The sequence below is a fragment of the Bos mutus genome, chromosome 3, assembly GCF_027580195.1.
Source record: "Bos mutus isolate GX-2022 chromosome 3, NWIPB_WYAK_1.1, whole genome shotgun sequence".
Lineage (NCBI taxonomy): Eukaryota > Metazoa > Chordata > Mammalia > Artiodactyla > Bovidae > Bos > Bos mutus.
The window spans coordinates 3,907,612-3,932,561 of NC_091619.1; the positions used below are offsets into that span (position 1 = coordinate 3,907,612).

The 24,950-nt window shown below is 41.8% G+C and overlaps 1 protein-coding gene across 1 annotated transcript in view; it reads right to left on the reverse strand.

Annotated features, from left to right (window-relative positions):
• Positions 1–270: 270 nt before the first annotated feature.
• The window catches only part of SLAMF1 (signaling lymphocytic activation molecule family member 1), a 39,458-nt gene continuing 14,778 nt past the window's right edge, over positions 271–24,950 (reverse strand). Inside the window, exons 4-7 of the mRNA XM_005903890.3 lie at positions 15,236–15,334; positions 10,532–10,605; positions 2,785–2,877; positions 271–924 (exon numbers count right to left, since the gene is read on the reverse strand). Coding sequence (XP_005903952.1) covers positions 874–924; positions 2,785–2,877; positions 10,532–10,605; positions 15,236–15,334 — 317 coding nt within the window. The 3' untranslated portion in view covers positions 271–873. The remainder of the gene's footprint in view (positions 925–2,784; positions 2,878–10,531; positions 10,606–15,235; positions 15,335–24,950) is intronic.

Consider the following 24,950-nt stretch of genomic DNA (forward strand, 5'->3'; position numbering starts at 1 on the left):
TGGATGTAAAATGGTCTCACAATCAGTTTGCAGTCTTAGTTGAGGCTCCAGGTTCGTTGCTCAATGGAGTAAATAGAGAACTAGGATTTAAAAATCATTTTGGGAAGTGAAAGTCAAGTTCCTTTGTAATAGCAAACACTGGCCAATTTTCTTTAAATCTGACTGCCATTTCCACAGAACAGTACTCTTAAGAATCTTAGGTTTTTTTCATTCCGTTATTCAAAGCTCAGAGACCTCAAAATCATGTTTTCAGTTTATTGACTCTTTAGCTTCCAGGTTTTACAAATAAAATACTTTATTAGCTTCTTTGATAGAATAATGTCAGAGTGTTTTACATACAATGAGGAGTTCATCCTTCACTGTCTATTCAGAGAGAGAAACTGAGGCACAGAGCCTTGATCAAGTCTACTTGGTGATCGGGAGCAGCTCCCAGACTGCGTACAGGCAGCCAAGGTGTAAGCGGTTCCAGACTCCATGGTCAGCTGTCTGAGATAGGTCCTAGATGTCCTGTGCTGGCTTTCTGCCTTTAGCTTTCATCATCAAGTTGCGGCAAGACTTGATGGTTGCCTGAAGGTCCAGACTCACTGGACCAGCATTATCCATTTCATCGGCTACACCCCGGAGATGTAAAGCTGTATCAACTAGCTCTCTGCTCTGAGCCTGGGCCATGTGCAGAGCAGGCTAAGTCCTTGGGAAGCCTCACTTCCGTATCCATTTCACAGGTATATGTGGAAGCAACGTCACCAGGGAGCCGAACCGAGAAGAATGCAGATGTGCAGATGTCACGAAATGCTTGGGATCCGGGACCAAGTTCAGTGTTTATTTTGGCTCTTCTATATTCCTTCGGAAAGTCCTTTCACTAAGTCTGTGATGTCAGCTCTCTGGAAGCGTCACACTGGCATAGACCGTGAAGGAACCTGATTCCTGGGGGAAAAACAGAACAAGTCTGTGAGGGGAGGGACCAGCACTAGGTTTACAGGCTATAAATGGAAAGTGTAATGCTTAGGAAAAGGAAAGGTTCTCAAGAATCAGGTAGCATTGCAACTTGCTCAGCGTCTGTCACAGCTGGGTTTGTCAAGATTGTTTTGCTGTGAATCATTTTTAAAGTCTCTGTTGAGTTTGTTACAATATTGATTCTGTTCTATGTTTTGGTTTTGGGGCCATGAGGCATGTGGGATCTTAGCTCCCCAACCAGGGATCAAATCCACATCCCCTGCATTGGAAGGCAAAGTGCTAACCACAAGACCTCTGGGAAACTGTAGAGCTAGAGGCAGCACTCAGGTCCCCAGACTGTCTGCCTGCCCACAGATGGGCTACAGTCTCCTTCAAGCATATGCAAGCCATCAGGGAGACTAGGACAACTGACCCAGTCATCTGAGGACAAGCACTCAATTTAGAGCAGCCAAGAAAGTTCTAAATTACCAAGTTTAAAAAAAAGGGAAGATCAGTGAGACCTAAAGGGACAAGGAAGAAGCAGTTCAGGTGGGAGAGGGATGGGGAGGAGATGAAGACTGAGAAGAGAATTCTCATAAGGAGAGGAGATTCAAGAGTCAGAGACACAAAGAGACAGGAGTGGGGGAATTCAGGTGGTTTTGCTGCAAAATGTGAATATATGCCAAGTGCTGTGTTTCTTCCCCAAGAAAGCATCATTACATACACACACACACACACACACACACAAGCTTCAGTAATTGTGTTATGTGTCTTCAGTTTCTTTTTCTTCAATTAAAGTCACAGATAATTAAGCTTGATTTTAAGTTTAAAATAGTCTGCATGCTACCATTTTAACGTCTAAACTATTCCTATCCTTTAGAAGTCTTGTGTGTGGATAAAGAAAGACAAGGTTGATGGCCACTAAAACTAATTGTTGAGTGATGAATGGTAAGAATTGTAATAAACTTTTGTTTTGTTTTCCGGAAAAAAAAAAATCTACATGATTTTTTAAACCTTTTAAAGTCAGATTTATGTTTTTACTTCCCTTTGGATAGGAGTGTTCTGTAACTAAACCTCAAAATGAAGACAAGGCATCCTTCCAGGCATTGCTGGGTATGTGTACAGTAGGCTTGAGGAAAATAGGTAAAAGTAGGTATTTCTGTGGTCTTTTGATCCTCCATTATCTCCTAAAATGCTTTATTTTATGAAGCCCAACTGGAGCCAAGACTTCAGCACAGAATTTACTTCTGTTCATTTAGTAAAAGGAAGATTTTTTTTCAAGTAAACTTACTCCATTCTGATCTTGCAATGGGATAAAACAGGTGGGCTAGGCGTCATATTCTTTACACGTTTGCAGAGCTCTACTCCTAAATATTCTGATAAATAGGGCTGAATGGAAACTAGGCATGGATATTTTTACAAAGCTCCCCTGGCTATATGCAGCTGGACTTGAGAAGTCCTGGACTCAAGATGCAATTCCTGAACTTAAGCATGCATCAGGATCACTTGGAAGATGTTTTTTAATGTGCAGATGCCTGGTGACCTGTTATAGACATTCTGATTGAACAGATCTTAGAGAGAAGTTCTCAGAATCTTTATTTTTAAGAAATATCCCAGCTGATTCTGCTGTGGTCCTTAGACAGCTCTCAGAGAAACACCAGTGAAGAGAAAGCGAGCAGGTGAGAAGCCATGAGGGTTTTCCCAGAAGCCCTGCAATCGAGGCTGCAGATGCTCCTTGCTGCCTGCTTGCCAGGACCTGCGTTCCCCATTTCAGCTCCACACAGGTTCCACCCTTTCCCGGCCTCCACCGATTCCCTCTCTACAGAGAGGAAGCACAGAGTGACACCTCACCTGGATGGGCTCTGGGACAGGCTCTGTGGCAGCGACGTAAATGGTGGTGCAGGGGTCCTGTGCTGGCAGGGGGTCAGGTTTCTTCTGAACAGACTACAAGGGAAACAAAGTAAATAAGCCATTAGTTGAGCAGCAAGTTATTTCCCATCTAATTCTCATGGAGAAGCACAGAGTCAAGAAGTTAGGAGCTGAAAAGTTCTTTGGAGTCATTTGGTCCTTTTCAGGTGAAAATTTTCCCCCAGATCCCCTGGAACTCAACTCCCTGGGCTTTGCTTAAGACTCCTCGAGTGACGTCTTAGAGCTTACAGCCTTGTGAGGCAGCCTGACTTACCATTACCACTTCCCAGCTGTGTTAAAAGTCTTCCTCATAGTGAACTGAAATTGGTGTGGCTCTTACATGGATAGTTGATGAGAATGAGACTTATATAGTATTTTAGTCTCATTCGTATCACCTACATAGGACTTCTCTGACACTCAGACTGTAAAGAATCTGCCCGCAATGTAGGAGACCCAAGTTTGATCCCTGGGTTGGGAAGATCCCCTGGAGAAGGGAATGGCAACACACTCCAGTGTTCTTGCCTGGGAAATCCCATGAACAGAGGAGCCTGGTGGGCTATAGTCCATGTGGTTGCAAAGAGTCGGACACGACTGAGTGACACACACATAACACACACACACACACACACACACACACACACATCACTCACAACATGCAGAGGTCCTGCTATTCCTCACTATCATGGCTTCTCATCAGTTCTCTTTCCTAACTAAATATCGAAGTTAATAATAACCATACATATGCAAGTGTTTTAAGTGTACAAAGTTCTTCACATATATCTTCCCATTTGTCTCACAACCACTCTATATGTTAAATACTATTGTTACTCACATTTCATAGATGAAGATGCTAAAGTCCAGAAAGATTTAGTGCTTTCTTTATGGCACATACAAGAAGTATCAAAGCCAGGATTTTAACGTAAAGCACGTGTACTTTCCATCATGCTATTCTTCTTTGGTTACCCCAACTTATAATGACCTCTCCTTTACTTAAATTCCTTAGGTACTTAAAGTCTAATTCTCACATTATGGCACTGTATACAAGACACTCTGATATATTTATACGTTGCTTCTCCAAACAAACCATCATTTCCTTGACAAATAGCCTATATATATATATTTTTTTTTTTTTTTTTTTGCATTCCCTACAAAGCAGTGCTGGGCCCACAAGAACCTTCAGTCGATGTTTGTTAATGTTACTAAGAATGAATTAAAATCCATGATACCAGGACAAAATCAGTGTAGGTGTCAACTGAGACCACATCTCTCTAAGATGGAGATGACATATCTGATGCCTAGAAAGTCATCCTTTCAACATACATAGCGGCCCTGATGTAGAATAATATTATACTCTCCCTTTCCTGAACATAGAGAAAGACTTAACGATGAAGCCCATGGGTTTTAATGGGAGAACACTTGGAATCTTGTCATCTGATAGAAGAGATAAGAAATTGGAAAAGTTTACTAGAGGAAAGAAGATTCAAGGTGTGACATGATCTTTCTTTTCATATGTCTGATGAATTGCCACGTAGAAGAGGAATTACATTTGTTCTATAAAATACTTTAGCTTTAAACCAAGGTTGGAAGCTTTAGGGTAAGATTTTGGTTCAGTATAATGAAGATCTTTCTAATAGTAAAAGAAAAGAAAGAAAATGTTTGTCATTCAGTTATGACCGACTCTCTGCAACCCCATGGACTGTAGCCCTCCAAGCTTCTCTGTCCATGATATTCTCCAGGCAAGAGTACTGGAGTGGGTTTCCATTCCCTTCTCCAGAGGAGCTTCCTGACCCAGGGATTGAACCCAGGTCTCTTGCATTGCAGGCAGATTCTACCATCTGAGCCACCAGGGAAGTAAGAGGTGCTCAAATGTGGGATGAATTGTCTTGCTGCTGCGGCTAAGTCACTTCAGTCGTGTCCAACTTTGTGCAACCCCATAGACGAGAGCCCACTAGGCTCCCCCATCCCTGGGATTCTCAAGGCAAGAACACTGGAGTGGGTTGCCATTTCCTTCTCCAATGCATGAAAGTGAAAAGTGAAAGTGAAGTCACTTAGTCGTGTCCGACTCTTAGCGACCCCATGGACTGTAGCCCTCCAGGCTCCTCCATCCATGTGATTTTCCAGGCAAGAGTACTGGAGAGAGGCAGTGAATTACCCACTACTGGAAGTGGTTGGGGTACAGCAGGAATTCTCACACTTTAATGTGCATAAGAATTTCCTAAGGATCTTGTTAGAAGTTTGGTTCTATTTCAGAAGATCTGAGGTGGGAACTTTCTGCATTTCTAATTAGGTCCCAGGTAATGCTTTTAGTAAAAGATTGTTTTAGTAAAAATGAGCTAGCCAGCACTTTGGAAGTAATGTTGTAGAAGATAATTCAAGCAGTAACTGGGTGAAATTAAAGAAGATCTAAATAAAGGAAAGGACATAACATTTTGTGAATTTAAAATTCAGTATTAAAACATACATGGTCTTCTCAAGTCGATCACTGCAGTTCTAATTAAAATTCCAGCAAAATTTTAAGGGTCTTGAAAATTGAATCTAAAATATATAGATGAAAATGCAAAGGACTAACATGAGTTTGAGTGAACTTCGGGAGATGGTGATGGACAGGGAGGCCTGGCGTGCTGCGATTCATGGGGTCGCAAAGAGTCGGACACGACTGAGCGACTGAACTGAACTGAACTGAAAAATGGCCAAGAACTTGAAGGAGAACAAGTGAAAAGAAAGAAAGTGTTAGTCACTCAGTCGTGTCTGACTCTGCAACCTCACAAACTGTAGCTCGCCAGGCTCTTCTGTCCATAGGATTCTCTGGGCAAGAATACTGGAGTGGGTTGCCATTCCCTTCTCCAGGGGATCTTCTTGACCCAGGGATGGAACCTGGCTCTCCTGCATTGCAGGTAGATTCTTTACCATGTGAACCACAGATTTATAATGAATCTGTAAGCACAGGTTTGTAAAGACAGTATGGTACTGGTACAAGTGTAAATAACTAGAACAGTGGAGCAGAATAGAGAACTTCAAAATAGATCCACACATATACGGACCCTTGATTTATAATGATGTGGCACTGCAGTGGGTCAAGAACAGTCTTTTAAATATAGTCAATAAGATATACATATGGAAAAATATAAAACAACCCATCTCATACCATACTCAAAAAATCATTTTCAGATACATAACAGACATAAGTTTAAAAGATAAACCACACTGTTTGTAGAAGACTGTAGAAGAATATCTTCTAATATTCTTAACTGGAATATCTTCAAAATTTCTTAACCAGAATACAAAAAGTTTTATCTACAAAGGAAGAGATTACTAAATTGTTCTATGGAAAAATTGAGAATGTTCCTTTATCAAAATGTATCTGAGAAATTTCAGAGGCAAACCATAAGATGGGTGAAGGTATCTGCTAACATACAACTGCCAAAAAGCCCAAAATATTTAAGTATCTTATGATAATCCCACCCCGAATAGACTGCGACTCAAAGGAAAAATGGGTAAGGGATTTAACAGCCACTTTAGGAAAGAGGATATTAATACGGCAATAAACAATATGAAAAATTGTTCAATTGCTTAATAATTAGTGGAATGCAAAATAAAACTATAAAAAGGTATCCAGCAGAATGACTAAAATTTAAAAGGCTAATAAATAAGAAAGACTTCTTAAGTGAACAATGCAAAGAAATAGAGGAAAGCAATAGAATGGGAAAGACTAGAAGTCTCTTTAAGGAAACTGGAGATATCAAGGAAACATTTCATGAAAGGATGGGCACAAGAGAGGGCAGAAATGCCAAGGACTTAACAGAGACTAAGAAGAGGTGGCAAGAATACACAGAATTATACAAAAGAAGTCTTTTTTTTTTTTTTTTTTTTTGACGGGCTGGCGAGACTAAGAAGAGGCTGGCCAGGACGAAGAAAGTACATGGCGCCACCAGAGTCCATGCAGTCTGCAATCACAAAAGAAGTCTTAATGACTTGGATAATTATGATGGTGTGGTCACTCACCCACAGCCAGGCATCCCGGAGTGTGAAGTCAAGTGGGCCTTAGGAAACACTACTATGAACAGAGTTAGTGGGGGTGATGGAATTCCAGGTGAGCTCTTTCAAATCCTAAACGGTGATGCTGTTAAACTGCTGCACTCAATACATCAGCAAATTTGGAAAACTCAGCAGTGGTCACAGAACTGGAAAAGGTCAGTTTTCATTCCAATCCCAAAGAAAGGCAATGCCAAAGAATGTTCAAATTACCACACAGTTGCACTCATTTCACATGCTAGCAAGGTGAAACTTGCTAGAGAATGTCCAGATGTACAAGCTGGGTTTAGAAAGGCAGAAGAACTAGAGATCAAATTGCCAACACTAGAGAAAGCAAGGGGATTCCAGAAAAGCATCTACTTCTGCTTCACTGATGATGTTAGAGCCTTTGACAATGTGAATCACAACAAACTGTGGAAAATTCTTAAAGAGATGGGAATACCAGACTACCTTATCTGTCTGCTGAGAAACCTGTATGCAGATCAAGAAGCAACAGTTAGAACTGGACATGGAACAATGGACTGGCTCCAAATTGGGAAAGGAGTACATCAAAGCTATATATTGTCACCCTACTTATTTAACTTATATGCAGAGTACATCATGAGAAATGCTGAGCTAGATGAATCACAAGCTGGAATCAAGATTGCTAGGAGAAATATGAACAACCTCAGATATGCAGATGACACCACTCTAATGGCAGAAAGAGAAGAGGAACTAAAGAGCCTCTTGATGAAGGTGAAAGAGAAGAGTGAAAAAAGCTGGCTTAAAACTCAACATTCAAAAAGCTAAGATCATGGCATCCAGGCCCATCACTTCATGGCAAATAGTAGGGAAAAGTGGAAACAGTGACAGATTTTATTTTCTTAGGCTCCAAAATCACTGCAGATGGTGACTGCAGCCATGAAATTAAAAGACACTCGCTCCGTGGAAGGAAAGCTATGACAAACCTAGACAATGTATTAAAAAGCAGAGATATCACTTTGCCAACAAAGGTCCATATAGTCAAAGCTATGGTTTTTCCATGTATGGATGTGAGAGTTGGACTATAAAGAAGGCTGAGCACTAAAGGATTCATGCTTTTAAATTGTGGTGCCAGAGAAGACTCTTGAGAGTTTCTTGGGCTGTAAAGAATCAAACCAGTCAATCCTAAAGGAAATCAATCCTGAATATTCATTGGAAGGACTGATGCTGAAGCTGAAGCTCCAATACTTTGGCCAACTAATGCAAAGAGCCAACTCATTGGAAAAGACCCTGATGCTGGGAAAAACTGAAGGCAAAAGGAGAAGGGGGTGCAGAGGATAAGATGGTTAGATAGCATCACCGACTCAGTGGACATGAATTTCAACAAACACCAGGATATAGCAAAGGACAAGGAAGCCTGGCATGCTATAGTCCATGGTATTGCAAAGTGTCAGACACAGCTTAGCGACTGAACAACACCGCCATCAAGTTTTGATTAGAATGTGTAACAGCTGAAACTCTGGTATACAGGTGCAAAAAAGTAAATTGATATGCATATTTTGAAATACAGCTTGGCCTTGTCTAGTCAATTTGAAGACATGTATACTGTATGACTTAGCAATTCTACGTCTAGACACATCCCCCCAAAAATATGTACACATATCTACCAAGAAGCACACATATGAATATGAATAGCTGTAGTTTTCATAATCCCTCAGACTAGAAATAAAGTAAATGTCCATCAATAGTTGATTGGAAAAATAAACTCTAGTATATGCATATATTGATATACCATAAAGCAATGACTATGAATGCATTGTATCTAAGCTCAAAGACATGGATGCATCTTATTAAGGTAATATTAAGCAAAAGAAACCAGACATAGGAGGAAAAATACTGTAGGATTCCATTTTTATAAAGTCAAAAAAAGAGAGTAAACTTTATTTCTAGGAAGTAAGGATAAGGAATCTTTGAGGAGGAGAGAGAAGAGAGTGATTAGGAGACATACAAGAGGGTCTTCTAGGGGTCCGGATGATGTTCTGTTCCTTGATCTAGGGGTTAGTTTTATGGTCCTAAAAGACTCAACACTGAGAGATATAATTTCTCCTCAAATATAATAGATGTGCCGATTCAGTGCAATCCTAATAGGACTTTTCCTCTTTTTGTGATGCTTGAGAAGCTGATTCTAAAATACATATGAAAGTAGAAAGGGACAAGGATAGTCAAAACTCTTGAAGGAAAACAAGATGAGAAGGCTTTATTGGATATGAAGATAGGATACCTCATTGAGGTGACATTTACAGATTGTGCACTGTCTAGTATGCATGTTATGCTGTTAATCACTCAGTTGTGTCTGACTCTTTGCGACCCCATGGACTGTAACCTGCCAGGCTCATCCATCCATGAAATTCTCCAGGCAAGAATGCTGGAGTGGGTTGACATTTCCCCCTCCCAGAGATCTTCTGAACCCGGGGATTGAACCCAGGTCTCCTGCATTGCAGGCAGATTCTTTACCATCTGAGCCACCAGGGAGTAAAAAGAGATGCTAACAACATGGGATCGAATAGATAGGGAAGGCACCGTGGTAAACTTGAACCTGATTACCTAAAAGTATAAATGCAAAAGAGGTTCTCTTGGGACTCATATATTTAAATGGAGTTTGGTTCTCAATGGTAGTCATGGCCTGTGAAACAAATCCTCCAGGCCTCTAGGGGACAGCAGAAAGAAGATTTTTGTCCAAGAGTTAATCTCTGGCTTACAGAAATGCATTTACTGTCATCTGATGCAATTTCCCAAGGTGTTAATCAAAACTGTATTTACCTTCATATCTTTTACTCAAGAATTTGCCTTCCCCTATAGCCTAAAGGTCAGATTCTGGCCTATACATCACTTAGAATTGCTTTCAGTTCTGAAAAACTATAATATCTTCATCAGTTCAGTTCAGCCACTCAGTCGTGTCCTTCTTTTTGCAACCCCATGCCCTGCATCACGTGAGGCTTCCCTGTCCATCACCAACTCCCAGAGATGTACTATCTTCATATTTAACCATTATCCTTTAGCCACCCTCTTACTTCTAACATATCTGCTCCTCAACTTTATCTTGACTCTTTTTTAAAATCCAGCTCTTCCATTTCAATCCAACCATCACTCCATCACAGTTCTGCTTTCATCTCCTGCCTACATACCCTCTTCCATCTCACCAACCACTCTCTAGGCAGAATCCTCAAGATCCTCCTTCTTTATCTCTTTGATGTTTGCAAACTCTTAAACTTGGATCAAACCAACATGGCACACAATAGCCTTTCTCAACCATTCCCTCTCTCTTTAAGCTGCATCCTTTTCCTTAGAGAAGGAAAGAGTTTGATAACATGGAACTGTAAACTCCTAAAATGCCAGAGAGGGAAGGAGCCATACATTACATGTTTCTAGTGTCCTCATTTTTTTCCTATGAAGAAACAGATGGCTAGAAAAATACCCAGTGTTTCCCATCATTTCAAATAATAAATCATCCCATCTGACACTGAAGTTTAATGCCCTTTTAGAGAGCTCTTGTTCTTGCCTTCTGCTTTCCAAATTTCTTCTGCCTCATAACTCATGGACAACAACGAATGTCAGGCATGCAAAGTGAACTGACTGGCCAGGGAGTCCATGGGAAACATGACAGGTCCACCCCAGACAAAGAAAATATAGAACTTACACCTGATGTCTGGACTTGGGCATAGATAGTAAGGCTTTTTGCTTCCGTTGTTGGCTGGTAATTGTCTGTTTTACCTGGGGAAAAGAAACCATAATTGTTATGTCTCTCTCTCTGGTTTCCAGCATGAACTCTCTGCTCAGACTTCTCTGGTCTTTGCACCTTGATGCATACCACCTACCCCAGAAGTACCATAGAGAAAAGCATCGAGTCCCAAATCCCGTGCACATTTGTCCTATGGCATTAGGTTAGTCACTCTATCTCTCTGGGCCTAATGTCCTTATCTGTAAAATGAAATGGAAATACCTGCCTCTCAGGGCTGTTGTGATGATTACATGAGATATTACCTGTAAAGTGTATAGGACGGTGCCTGGCACATAGTGTTACATGTAATTGTTAAGTGTAATTGATATGCCATTTGATTATTTTGATCTCTCTATTGTTTGATGTGTATATCTAGTCTCCTATTAGAATTTCAAGTTTTTTAAGGGTATGGAAAGTTATTTATACCTCTTTTGTATTCTTCAGTTCATAGAGGTTCATTCACAGCTTTCTCAACTCCTAGTTTCTGGGGAACCGGTAGATGTGTAGTGGGAGGGGTGTAAGAGGGATGATCGGCCAGGGACTATTTGGAATAAAGCTGCCATGTCATTCTAATGCCTACCATCTTCCCCCCCCGCCCCCGCCTCAAAGTCCAGGGTCTCTGAAAATTAATATGCTGCAGAACATTTAAATTTTTAAATAGTTTTAAACTTTTTTCTTTTTAAATCTATAGAAATAATTCATTGCTACAAAAACCTAAATAGTAGAGAGCAAAAAGTAGTTCCTCCTTCCTCCTTCCTCCTTCACTCAGTAACCAGTATGATTTCATTCTCAGAAGTAATAGTTTTCAACAGTTTGATGTATCTCCTTCCAGATGAACTCTGTACAATAGAACTTCATCTTTGATGATGGAAATATTCCCTGTCAGCAATCTAAGTAGCCACAAGTCTCACGTGACTACTGAGCACTTGAGCTGAGGCTAATGCAACTGAGGAATTGAACCTTCAGTTCAACTCAGTTCAATTTTAAATTGCTTTCAGTACTATTAAAAAGAATATACATAAATGCATAATTGAATCACTGTGCTGTGCAGCAGAAATTAACACAACATTATAAATCAACTATACTTCAAAATTTTTTTAAAACAATTGCATTTAATTCTAATTAAATTTAAATAGCCACGTGTGGCTGGTGACCACCAAATTAGACAGTGTGGTTCTGGACACTTGTATAGACTTTTTTAATGCAAATATGGTCATTCCATACACACTTCTCTGTAACACGACCTTCTCCCTTACCATATATTGAGGACATTTTCCTTGCTAAGGCAGTAGATCAATCTCATTCTTTCTGATGTTTCATGGTATTCCTTGCATGCATCATGTAGCAGTGAGAATGATGGAGGGAAAAAACAGAAGCAAGGATGCCTGTTTTGGGGACTATTGCAAAGTCCAAGCAAAAGCAATGGGGCTTAACACAGAGGAAATCACAGTCTTTAGGGTAGACTTATTTTAACACCAGTTAATTTATTCTCTTAAAAAACTAGACATGTCTCTGAGGAAATAGCACTTAGGAGAGGTATATTTTTATTTGGAAGGAAAAGGCCTTGTGTGTATGTTCGTGATAAAGGTGGTGGAACGTGCTGCTTGAGGGTGTGACCCTTGGGGAGGAAATGATGGGCAGCCCCAGGAGAAGCTCAGAGAATTCAAAGAAACCAAAATATGGTTTTCCTGTGTGGGTGTGGGCATGGAGTGCTTACCTTCCTGGTGGTTGCAACTTCTCTTTTTTGGTCTGAGTGGATAATTGGCTGAGGACTGTGCTTATGTTTGGATACGGGAATGGAGAATAGAGGTTGGAGTGATCAGAGGAGATAACAGAAGGACTGCAAGTTAGTTCTGTGAAATACATCCTTTCAGTTCAAATCTGGAGTGTCTGCACAGTTATAACCCTCACTCAGCACTATCCTTGGTGTTGTAGGGGAACAGACGGTACAGAATAAATTCTGGCCCTTAAGGACTTGCAGTCTTTCAGGTCAGCTCAAGCTGAAAATTACAATAGAGGGGACAGTCTTAAACGGTCGGAGGATGCAAAAGGCTGTATGTTGCTTCTCAAAAAGACTGCTGGATCAAGATAATTCAGTCTCATGCATTTTTTCCTCAATGCAGGGACAAGTTTTCAGGAGCCAGCTCAACTCTAGTCACTGAGACCTTAAGATCTAATGAAAAAGTTCTTGGCCTTAGAATTGGGGCATCTACCTTCTAGTCCTCAGTGGTTGTGTGGCATTAGATAACGCATGTCATCTCAATGGATCTCTTCTACCATCACTGTAAAATAAAGCAGTGGACTGTCTACTATTCTTTTTCTTTTTTTAATTTTATTTTATTTTTAAACTTTACAATATTGTATTGGTTTTGCCAAACATCGAAATGAATCCACCACAGGTATACTTGTGTTCCCCATCCTGAACCCTCCTCCCTCCTCCCTCCCCATACCATCCCTCTGGGTCGTCCCAGTGCACCAGCCCCAAGCATCCAGTATCATGCATCGAACCTGGACTGGCGTTAAGTTGTCTCATGCTACCCTAACCTCAAGTATTGATACTTTAAATCCGCTCTCTGTGCCCGTCCCAGAGCCTTCCAGTGCTGCCCTCTGCTGGCAACAGGATTTAAATAGTAATGCCTGGAGAATCCCAGGGACAGCGGAGCCTGGTGGGCTGCAGTCTTTGCGGTCGCACAGAGTTGGACACGACTGAAGCGACTTAGCAGCAGCAGCAGCCTGCGTTAAACACTGTTTATTTGTGTATGTTATGTATCGATACATCTATTTATCCATCATCCATCATTTATCAGTGCTTTCTGGTATTGACTCTTGAATCCCCGCAAAAACGCCATGAAGTATGTATTATTATCCCCATTTTGCAGAGGAGAAGTTAGATTATCTGTTTGATCACAGAACTCATAAGTGGCAAAGTTTGCATTTGAAGGCTAAAATCTCTGTTCTTACCCAATGTACCTCCCGAGCCCGGAATTTCCAGAGAGTCCATTTGAAAAGCTTCACATGGACTGCATTCTGGAAATGACGCTAGTAGAAGTTGCCAATAAAATCTCTTGAACAAAGTCTTATGGGGTTACGGTAATTGAGCATAGGTTTTAACCACAGATTTAAGGCAAGATTTTTGCGTGTTCCTGGCTTACAAAGAACACACAGTGATCAGAAACAAGGATGGGTATGTGTGTTGGGAAAAGTGATAGAGAATTATTGTGGGTGGGGAGTACTAGTCCTTCAGAGGCAACCACGTGATAGCAGCATGTAGCGGAGGAAAGAGTGTGGGTTAGGATCCCAGAGCCTTCGCCAGCAGGGTTAATGCAGATACGTTAATCTCAGTTTTCTCGTTGCTAGTATTTCAGTGCTGCTTCATCGTCTTAGCCAACAGTGGCTACCCTGCCTCATCCCCATTAGCTTTCATCGTGATGTCTGTCTGAATCGCCCCACCCCCTCCCAGTTCCTCCCCAGCTACCTCTTAGATGGAGGAAATGAGACAATGTAGGTGGCCTGCTATGACCTAGATTATTTAATATAAGCAAAACCAACATCAGAGTGCTGAGGTAGGGCTTTTCCAAGAAGGTTGTATGTGGAGAACATTAATCTGCTTGAGAATGAGATTGGCCATCAGATCTGTGGTGTGAAGATGAAGTTCCATCTTCCTCGTGGGTGGACCGACTCGGGGACCTGTCCCGATTGTGGAGCAGGAGCTTCTGCTGCTAGCGTGGGCGGGTGGTGGGTAGTGTGGCCAAGGAGAGCATATGGCTTTGAGATATTGAATCAGAGGACAGCGTGGAGGCCAGGAGATACTAGCTTGGCATTGAAACCTCAAGGGAATCATTGGACCTTAATTGTTTCAGTCCACCCTGGGTGACTTTCCATAACTATTTAGTTTGGCTTTAAGTGACCTCATGGATTGCACGCTTGACCAAGGTGAGTCAGAACATGTGCTAAATCGTAGTAAACTGTGTTCCCTCTGCTGTGTTCTGATGACCTGTGGGCCTTCCCAGAGGAACATACCCTGGGAGTTGGAACACATGTTTGCAGTTCTGATTCCCTCACCAACCAGCTGGGTGACCTTGCAGGAGTCACTTAGCCTCTCTGTGCCTTGGTTACCCCATTGCTAAGTCTCAGAGAGACATATCTTAAGTGTAAAAAGAAATTATAGAAAGGTTTCAACCCTTGGGTAAAAACATCTTACTATAAGGTTCTTTTTATCAGTCAGTAGATATAGCTTCCCTTGAACAAGATCCAAGACTCCTCTGAATTCTGCTCCTAGTTTAAGCCTCTTATCTGGCCCCTTTCAGCATCCTATACACACTTCAGATGCAGTGCTAGTTATACTGAATTTAAATTATCTGTGTAATGTCTCCTGTGTTAGATATCTGTGGTTCATCTTTCCTTTCATCCCTATAGACTAGCGTGGTGGGGGGGGTGGATCAAGCAAGACATGTTGAATGAGACTGAATTAAACAAAGTCTCAGGATATGTTTATTTAGTGTTTTTGCAAAGGTGCTTGCTCCCTGCAGAAAGCCAAAGTGGTGAGAGCAAGTGCTCATGGGGAGAGGTCCCTTGCTTACCACAGGGAGTCTGATAAGAATCTCTTTGTTGTCAGGCACCTACCTCTTCTTCTCAACAGTAGTATCACCACTTGGAGAATCATGATAATGCCAACGATGCCCCCTAAGAAGAGCCCAGCATATAGTCCCCATTGTCTTGATTCTGGAAAAAAAAAAGTTAAAGGGCAAACTCAAAAGTGCTGTGAGTTTAAAAACATCCCACGCAGAAGTGGGGAGACCTAGCCTCATGTTTTCTGCCTATGTTTTTTCTCAAGGGAGACATTAATTCTCATAGCTTTAGAGATCAAATTTAGCCCACTGAAGAGTTCCAGATCTGTTTCCTTATCCTGATTTCCGTCGCTATACTTGACTTCCATACACCTAGTTTCTGTAAAGACTCTTCTACTCAGATGTTTTATTTTTCACTTCACTTGAGACATTTTACCACATGACTAAAGCTAAACTTATCTTTGTTTTTTCCTAAGTCCATATCTCTGCTAGGTTTCTCTGTTTGTAAATTTCTAATGTGTCCCGTATCCATTTTGGTAAAAAGAACACAATGGCTCCACATGCTGTCCCCACACTCCCACACAGTTCTCATGAGACACCACGAGGAAGGAGGATCTACTTTACTTTTAAAATAAACACAGTAGTGCTATTATTGTCCTTCCATGCAAATAATTGTATTGAACTAACTAGACCTGAACTGAAAGAAAAGCATGTAGTTTTCCTCTGAATCATTCCCGCATTTAATATTAGCACTAGACCACCAGTCACTAAGTTAAAAATCAGAGAGCCAGTTTTCATTGTTTTCTCTCCTCTCCCTCCTTTACCAAATCCTTCTGAACCAGGAGCAGCATCTTAATAAATAAGACATTTAGCTCAAAAAGATAATAATAGATAATTACTGAGCATTTACAATGGACCAAGCATTTTTTAGTGCATTGTCTATTAATGCATTTAATCCTCAAAGCAATCCTATGAGGTAGATACTCATTACTCCCATTTTGTGGATAAGGAAGAGGGCACAGAGATCCTTGAGAACTATAGGTTGGTCTAAGAGTAGAAACATGGCTGAATATTGAAGACAGACTTCTTGGAGACTCAGGGAGATGTATGGGCTTGGGGTTAAGTTACATCAGGGTAATGAACAGTGGCTGACAACCCAAAGCACTAGGTTTCTAAGTGAAGTAATAGCATTCACATTCTAAATAGAAAGACATCAGGAGGCACTGTTACATTAATGAGTAAGGGTAACTTGTAAAGATGATTGTGAAATCAGGCTGATTGTTGTTAAACCTGTGATAGATTTGTTGGGAAGTAACTGAAAGAAAGGAATAAGTAGAGGACAGAAGGACAGGGTACTTACAGACACAATTCAGACATTTACAGAGTTGGCCAGAGATATAGCCTGAAGTTGCAACAAACTGATAAAATGCATCCTGCCAAGATCCAACTGGACCTGATAGATGAGCAGAAGTTGCCTCCAGGATTTGAAAAGATTTTTTTCTTTCTAGGTCTTTAACTCATCAAGTCATCCCAGGGAGTCCCACCGAACTGGGGTTTTGTAAGCATCTTGATTATAGAGTTTCTTCCCAGAACTAAACATATTTTAACTCAGCCAGATAACAATTTTAGCAGTCTCATGACCCCCAGTCAAAAAGCAAGGGTGCAAGCAGAGTTGTAAGAAGGCTACTAAATTTACATAAAGCCTGAAATGTGAGTACAGAGTCACTGCGGAAGCTGGAGTTGCCTATGAACAGCTCTAGCCTGAATGGCTGAGGGCTGCTGAGAGCCCACTTCACGTGTGTGTATGTGTGTGTGTGTATCTGAGGAACAGTGACAGATTGATTATTTAGTGCTTATGTTGCCAACACCAGAAAACTCATAGAGAAACCTTTCAAATCCTAAGATAAAGAAGCAGGGCCCACAGCCTAAGTACCGCAAGGTTTCTTCAACCCATGGGATGGACCCAGTAAACGGTTATAGTAGCATGTAGTATTTCAAGACTATTTCCTCTTTTTCTTCCCTCGTGTATTTTGAGATCTTCTAAAACAACAGGACAAGCACTGCAACTACATAAGTGAATTTAAAAAATAGCATTTCTTTCAAATTTCTTTTATATAAAAATAAAACCAATAAGGTGATGTACCTAAAACTAGAAAATAGCAAGATAACTAAATAAATTAAAGTAAAACTAGAAAATAGAAGATGACATAAGTGCATAAGTCACAGCTGCCAAATGAGAGTTTCTTGTGTTGTGACAGCCCAGCCACCTACCTACTCACATAAACTAAAAATAACTGGGGCATATTATGGCCCAGAGGACACAATAGCAAGTGCTCTCTCTTTCTTTTCAGGGTCTCAGGAAGATGAAAGCTATCTGCTCCTCTTGTCCTATGACATACATGACCCACTTCTGCCAGGTCAGCCACATCGGAAAGGCAACCTGGTCACAGTCCTGAAAGACATTTCATAAGCCCTAATTTCCCCCTTAATCTTTGGATACAAATTAATATGAATCTATTGGAGGATGTAAGTTATAGGACCACAGACTTTTTTTTTTAACTTTAAAGGAATTACAGAGCTTATCGGGCTCAGCTCACTGGTTTGATGTTGAGAAAACAGAGACCCAGGCAAGCATACCTAGAGTCACAGAAGAAGGCAATGGCCAAAACGGGTGAGAAGAGACCTGAAGGCTTCACAGTTTGTTTTAGCCTATGGAGGTGAGGCCTCTTACAATGAGAGCAGCAGAAGGGTAGGACGCCTGGCAGATGTTCTGAGTCAAAAGCTCTCTGAGGTCCCAGCTCACCCCTCACCAACCTTCATCCCACATCTGCAGGTGTCTCTCCTCTGCTTCCTCCCACTGCACCTTCACCAGTCCCATTGCCTGCCTAGCCCTGGCCCCAGGCCAAGCTTAACTCCTCTGTGTAACTCTTCCCTCCACTCCAGCTCCCATTCTTCCATCTCCTTTGGACTCTGAAGCCCCTTGATTTATGTCCTACATCTGAAAATTATCTTTGCTGTGGAGACTGTCTTCAGGGAGGGCACCTGGAGCCAGACAGATGGACTCAAATTCTGGGTCTACCACTTGATAGCTCTGTGACCTCCAGAGGCCTCATACCCTCTGGGGTCCCTGTTTCCTCAATGTCAGAACAAACATAAAAATATTCAGTTCGCAGAGTTGTTCTGATGAACCAATGAAATAACATATGGAAAGTGCTTAGAGTAATGCCTAGAATCTAGCATGTGGTACGTGCATGATAAATCACTTCCAATTTATCACAACAAAGAGTTGTGTCCGACTCTTTGTGGCCCTAAGAACTGTAGCCCACCAGGCTCCTCTGTCCATGAGATTCTCCATCCCATGGATATTCTCCAGGTAAGAATACTGGAGTAGGTCGCCATGCCCTCATTCCAAGGGATCTTCCTGACCCAGGGATCAAACCTGCATCTCCTGCATTGGCAGACGGGTTCTTTACCATTAGTACCACCTGGGACTCCCAAGGCAAGTGGAATTGATGTTTATTCACCACACGCTTCCCAGGTGTAGCTTCTACACTTGGTGTTCACCTTTTTGGTGCTCTTATTCAATTATGATATGCATATGGAAACTAAATGTCACGGACTGCCTTTGGCAATTTAAATAAATATGGACAACAAAAAGCTACTTCTACAGCTTGTGGGGGTCGGGATGCCCACAATCTCTTTAATTTCTCTCCTGCAGCCCTCTAGTCTGAGCTGTCCTGAGTGCAAGGTTCAGTGCCTTCACCCATTTCCACACACAAAAAAATAAAACCAAAAAACCTATACTAAGAATTTTGTTGGGGGACTTCCCTGGTGATCCAGTGGTTAAGACTCTATGCTTCCACTTCAAGGGGCATGAGCTCAGTAGCTGGTCTGGGAATTCAGATCCTGCATGCTGTGTGGTGTAGCAAAAACAAACAAAGAGAATGTCATGGGTTCGAATCCTCTACTGCAGATTTGAAAGTTCACAAGGAGCAGATTCCATCGTGAAAAGGGAAGCTTTCTAACACATGCGAGGCTCAGACCCTATCTTTCTGTTTCTATACCTACACAAGCAACACCTTCCCCCATTATAACACAGAAGTATTTAACCTACAGCTGGATTCTTTGGGGGAGGGAGGTCTTATCTTCTGCTCTCCATAAAGAGCAGCTTACACTCTTCATAAAGCATTTATGAAGCTCTTTATCCTAAAGAAGCTCTGTTCCCTCCCAAAGAGGAATTCTAATAGTGGTTTCTTTAACATGATCATGTTTTTCTAACCCAGTAAGGTGTAGGAGTCCTATCTAGATGGTAAACTCCTTGAAGGTAGACCCTGTACCTTATACTTCACATGCCTTCCCCTTTCCACATGACACAGTATAGGGCAGGGGGCACTCAATATGCACATGATGGACAAGTGATTTAAGTTAAATTAAATTAGGAGCCATAGAATGAAGTTTGGAGAAGACTATCATATACCCTTTGGCTAAGAATTATCAGAACTCTAAGTTCAGTGGTAAAGAATCCACCTTCCAGTGCAGGAGACACAGCAGATACAGGTTTGATCCCTGAGTCGGGAAGATCCCCTGAGGGAGGAAATGACAACCCACTCTAGTATTGTTGCTGGGAAATTCCATGGACAGAGGAGCCTGGAGGGCCACAGTCTGTGGGGTTGCAAAGAGTCAGACATGACTGAGCTTACATGCATATACACAAAAGTATAAGAAGGTCTCAGAAGGAATGCAGGGTCACCTTCTGAATGGCCCAAGGCAGGAGTAGACGGGAACAATCAATGACCTACTTGGCAGTGCTTTATTATAGCCAAATGGAACCAGGAAGAAGGTGTGCATCTGTGCTCTCAGCACCATCTGTGTTCCCATTTTCAAACCACCACTTCCTGTAGCAGAGACTCTGGCTCTTTTTGCTCTCCCTCTTTTCGCTCAGTCATATAGTGAGGCCCCTCAGGATGACGATGCTCAGAAATCAGACCAACATTGTTCTGGGGTCCACAGGTCCCATTCTTCGTCCAAAAAGAATCCTTATCTGAACAGTCTTCTTTTTAAAAAAATTAAAAAATCATTAAAAAAACTATTGAATTTGTTACAACATTGTTTCTGTTCTTTGTTTTGGTTTTTTGGCCAAAGGCACATGGGATCTTAGCTCTCCAACCAAGGATCAAACCCACACTCCGTGTATTGGAAGGCAAAGTCTTAACCACTGCCAGGGAAGTCCCTGAACATTCTTAAAGAGGAGACTTAGGACTTTCCCCCTCCGTGGAACCTCTTAGAGACAGCTGAGCAGGCTGGTTGAGAACTCCAGTGCCATTTATGAAGAGTTCTTTGCATGAGTTTCCATCCTTTGGTCTTCTATTTGATTGGCTGTGGTTTAAACCTGATAACTTGGCAGGTAGCCACACTTCTAAGGAAAAGGCTGAAGGGCCTTTTTCATGTATCTCTGAAAGTCTGCTGCCACAGAAACACAAAAATCTCTCTCAAGTCCCCAAACTCTAATTGTTTAGGGAGATAAAGAAGAAAATAAAAAGAATCTGAGAAACAAATGTAGCTCACCCGAGGAGATACCGAGATGCTAATATAACGGTCTGAGAGTGCCATATCTCTTTCCTGCCTTTCATGTGGTTCTGTCAGTAAGGCCTTCTGCCTGAAGCACATCAACTTGAAGAAGTCAATCGTCTTCAAGAGACACCTTTTTGTTGGTGGCAGTTTCCTCTCAGAATTGGGAGTGGGGGAAGGGTGGTCCCAAACCATACACTAATTTAAGATATGGCACCACCCAAGTAAAGATTATTACACAGAGTTCTCAGCTTCCAGAAAAATCCCTCACACTTGCCTATACCACCCAGCATCATGTTGCAGGGACTACTGGGTGTAACCCATTTTCATCCTTCCCCGACAAAGCAAGTCTTGTCCAGTCACATGACTGCACAGCTAAGGACTACATTTCTCAGCTTCCTGTGTAGCAGGTGTGGCCAAGTGACAGGGCTCTGGTCCGTGAGAGGGGACAGGTTTCATCCTTCCAGGATTGTTGCCACACTTCCTGGGTTGGGAGTACCAGGGAGACGGACTTGCCTATACACAGAACAGCTAGATGACGCAGTAACAGTGGGAGCTCCCTTTTGATGAGATGGCCTTGTTAGAAAGGGGGAGCCCCCGGAGCTCACTGGCAGGCGTCAGATTTTCCTTCCACGGAGCTAACCTAGACTTGCTGAGCCAACCTTTTGCTAATCTACTGAAAGGGGTCCTCTTTTCAAAATGAGCTCCCAGGGGCATTCCCTCTGAGTTCAACTGTTTAAGGTTTAGTATTACTCATTACTGCACAGACAGAACTATTTCAGATCACGGTCATGAAGGATGGCAGCAAGTCACTGACAGTCCAGAACTGGCCCACATTGACATGATCTAGGAGAAGGCTTGGTAGCACCCCTGGATTTGTTTTTGTTGTTGTTGTTTAGTTGCTAAATCATGTCCAGCTCTTTGGGACCCTGTAGCCTGCCAGGCTTTTCTGTCCATGGATTTCCCAGGCAAGAATACTGGAATGGGTTGCCATTTTCTTCTCCTGGGAACCTTCTTGACACAGAGATTGAACCCGCATCTCCTGTATTGGCAGGTGGATTTTTTTTTTTTTTTCCACCACTGAGCCACTAAGAAAGTACTTTGTAGTAAAGAGGCTTCATAACAATAGATATGAAGGTATTTCTTGCTGTAAAACAGTGAGATAACAATTGGAATAAAGATGAATATATGATGGAGAGCCTGGACAATTGTTAGGAAAAAAGATCTTGAGAAACAAATATGTTCTTGTGTGGTTTAGTCTGAGTCCTGATGGGAACCAGTGCTGACATCATGACACATTTGCTTTCATCACATCATTACCATTTGAATTTTTCATTAACGAAAGTGAAATATGTCTCAAGATCACTGTCCTTATTATAGATGACAAACAGACCTCTAGTAAATCCTCATACCCCACCACATCATCCCAAGACTGGGATTTCCCTCCCTTGAATGGGATCTTTGTTAAAGGAACAGCCAGTGCTCTGGCTCAGGACTCATCATCTCTTGATGGGTGACTGCAATAATGGGCCCTCCCCACAGCTAGTTTCTTTTCCTTCTGCTTCTTCCCCACCACAGTCTACTGTCCACACCACTGAAAATTCTCTCTGAAATGCAAAACTAATCACATTACTCCTCTATCTAAAACTATCTATTAGTTCCCATCAGAATACCATAGGACAATACAGAACAAGGCCCAGTTATATCTGCTTTTCTCTCTGCCTTGAGTGTCTTTCTCTTATCTGCTTAGGTAATTTCTATTTATTCTTCAAAACCTAGTTTGTGTCACATTCTCCGTGATGCTGTTTCTGATTCCCTGAAACAGTGTCAATCATTCCGTCCTCTGGGTTCACTTGCACATATTTCTGTTTTGCCCCTATCGTACTACTTAACCTGGAATAATAGTTACTTATAGAGCTATTCCCTTTCTTAAGAGCAAAGAAGTGTGTCTTTTTTTTGTCTTTGTGTTCTCAGCACCTAGCACACCTTTGGAACATAGCAGAATCTCAGTAATATTTTGTTTGTTGAACCAAGCATGGTATTTTAAAAATTAGTGATATTGCTTTGCAAACCCAAATCAACGAAATAATAAAATTCTGTTTTCCATATTTAGGCAATCTGGTGTACTGAAAATGGCATGCCACAGTCTAGCTGTGTGATTTGGTTCTCGAATGCTGTGGTTCCCCATCCCTGGAGGCAGGGCAGGGGATCTCTATTTGTGTTATGGGTTGACTGTGTTTCCCCAAAAATTCATATGTTGAAGTCCTTAGAATGTGACCTTATTTGGAGACTGGGTCTTTACAGAGGTAATCAAGTTAACATGAGGTCATTAGGGTGAATCTGAATCTAATCTTACTAATGTCCTTGTAAGAGGAAATCTGGACATACAAAGAGTCGCTGGGGATGAGCATGCAGAGACCACATGAAGATACAGCAAGAAGACAGCCATCTACTGCCAAGGAGAGAGGCCTCAGAGAAAAAATCAACCCTTCCAACACTTTGATCTTGGACTTCTAGCCTCCTTTCTCCTGTGAGAAAGTAAATTTCTGTTATTTAAGCCACCTCACCTGTGGTGTTTTTGTTACGGCAACCCTAGCAAAGTAATTACTGCTGCTGCTGCTGCTAAGTCGCTTCAGTTGTGTCCAACTCTGTGCAACCCCATAGACGGCAGCCTACCAGGCTCCCCCGTCCCTGGGATTCTCCAGTCAAGAACACTGGAGTGGGTTGCCATTTCCTTCTCCAATGCATGAAAGTGAAAAGTGAAAGGGAAGTCGCTCAGCCGTGTCCAACTCCCAGCGACCCCATGGACTGCAGCCCACCAGGCTTCTCCATCCATGGGATTTTCCAGGCAAGAGTACTGGAGTGGGGTGCCATTGCCTTCTCTGAAAGTAATTACAGGTGGGTCCTAATCCAACATGACTGGTGTCATTTTAATAAGGGGAAATTAGGACAGATATACGCAGAGAGGGAAGACAATGTGAAGAGACAAAAGGAGAAGACAGCTATCTCCAAGCCAAGGAGAGAAGCATGGAACGGCTCCTTCCCTCATGGCCTTCAGAAGAAACTTAACACTACTGACACTTTGATTTTGAACTTCTAGCCTCCAGAACTGTGAAACAATAGATTTCGGTTATGTAAGTCACTCAGTTTACAGCACCTTTTTACAACATCCCTAGCAAATATATACCTTGGTAATCCTTCATTAGCATTTCTTATCAATGTACATACAAATGGACTTATAGACTATTTACTCTGGAAAGAACTTCAGGAGTTCACCCTTTTCAGTTTACATATAATGAAACAGAGGTCCAAGAAAGTGTAATGGCTGCTGAGTAGTTGCCTTAATGCCTGAGTTGAGGTCCTGACAGGGTTTTCCCATGGTTCCATGTTTCTGCTGCTTCTTGACCTCCCCCATCTCATGAAGGCCTGCTCCATATCCAGTAAATCTGGTCACACTAGTGCATACTCAGTCCTCAAAGTGGTTTAGATGGACCACTCAAGCATCTTTACACGTTTCTTTTTTCTTTCCTTTTTAAAAATTTTATATTCAATTTTTATTTTATTTTTTGTCCATGTCATGTGCTATGTGTGATCTTAGTTCCCTAGAAAGAAAGAAAGTGATGTCGCTCGGTCATGTCCGACTGTTTGCAACCCTATGGACTATAGCCTACCAGGCTTATCTGTCCATGGGATTGTCTAGGCAAGAGTACTGGAGTGGGTTTCCATTTCCTTCTCCAGGGCATCTTCCTGACCCAGGGATCAAACCCAGGTCTCCTGCATTGTAGGCAGATGCTTTATCCTCTGAGCTACATGTCTTCTGCAGTGGAAGTGCAGTCTTAACTACTGGACCATCAGGGAAGTCCCTTTATATTTTTTTTAAGAATGTCCTGAGCTAAGTGTCTCTAGCAGAAGCTTTATGGCCAAGACTTTGAGATACTTTAAGTAAATTCTTGTTAAAGCATACTGAGGAACATGAAGAGAATTATTCTTCTTTTCTGAGATGGGTCAGGGTAAAACATTTGGTGCCCTAAGAGGGTTGCTATGACCAGAGAAGGCTGTGCTGAGGTGAGGGCTACCACTTTCTCAGCCACAAAGGAAAAACACACATATTTATTATGATTTATAAGGCATTTTAAAAGTGTATCATCTATTCTGATATTACCCATGAGGATTTCAGGATCAGACAACTCAACTCTGGCACT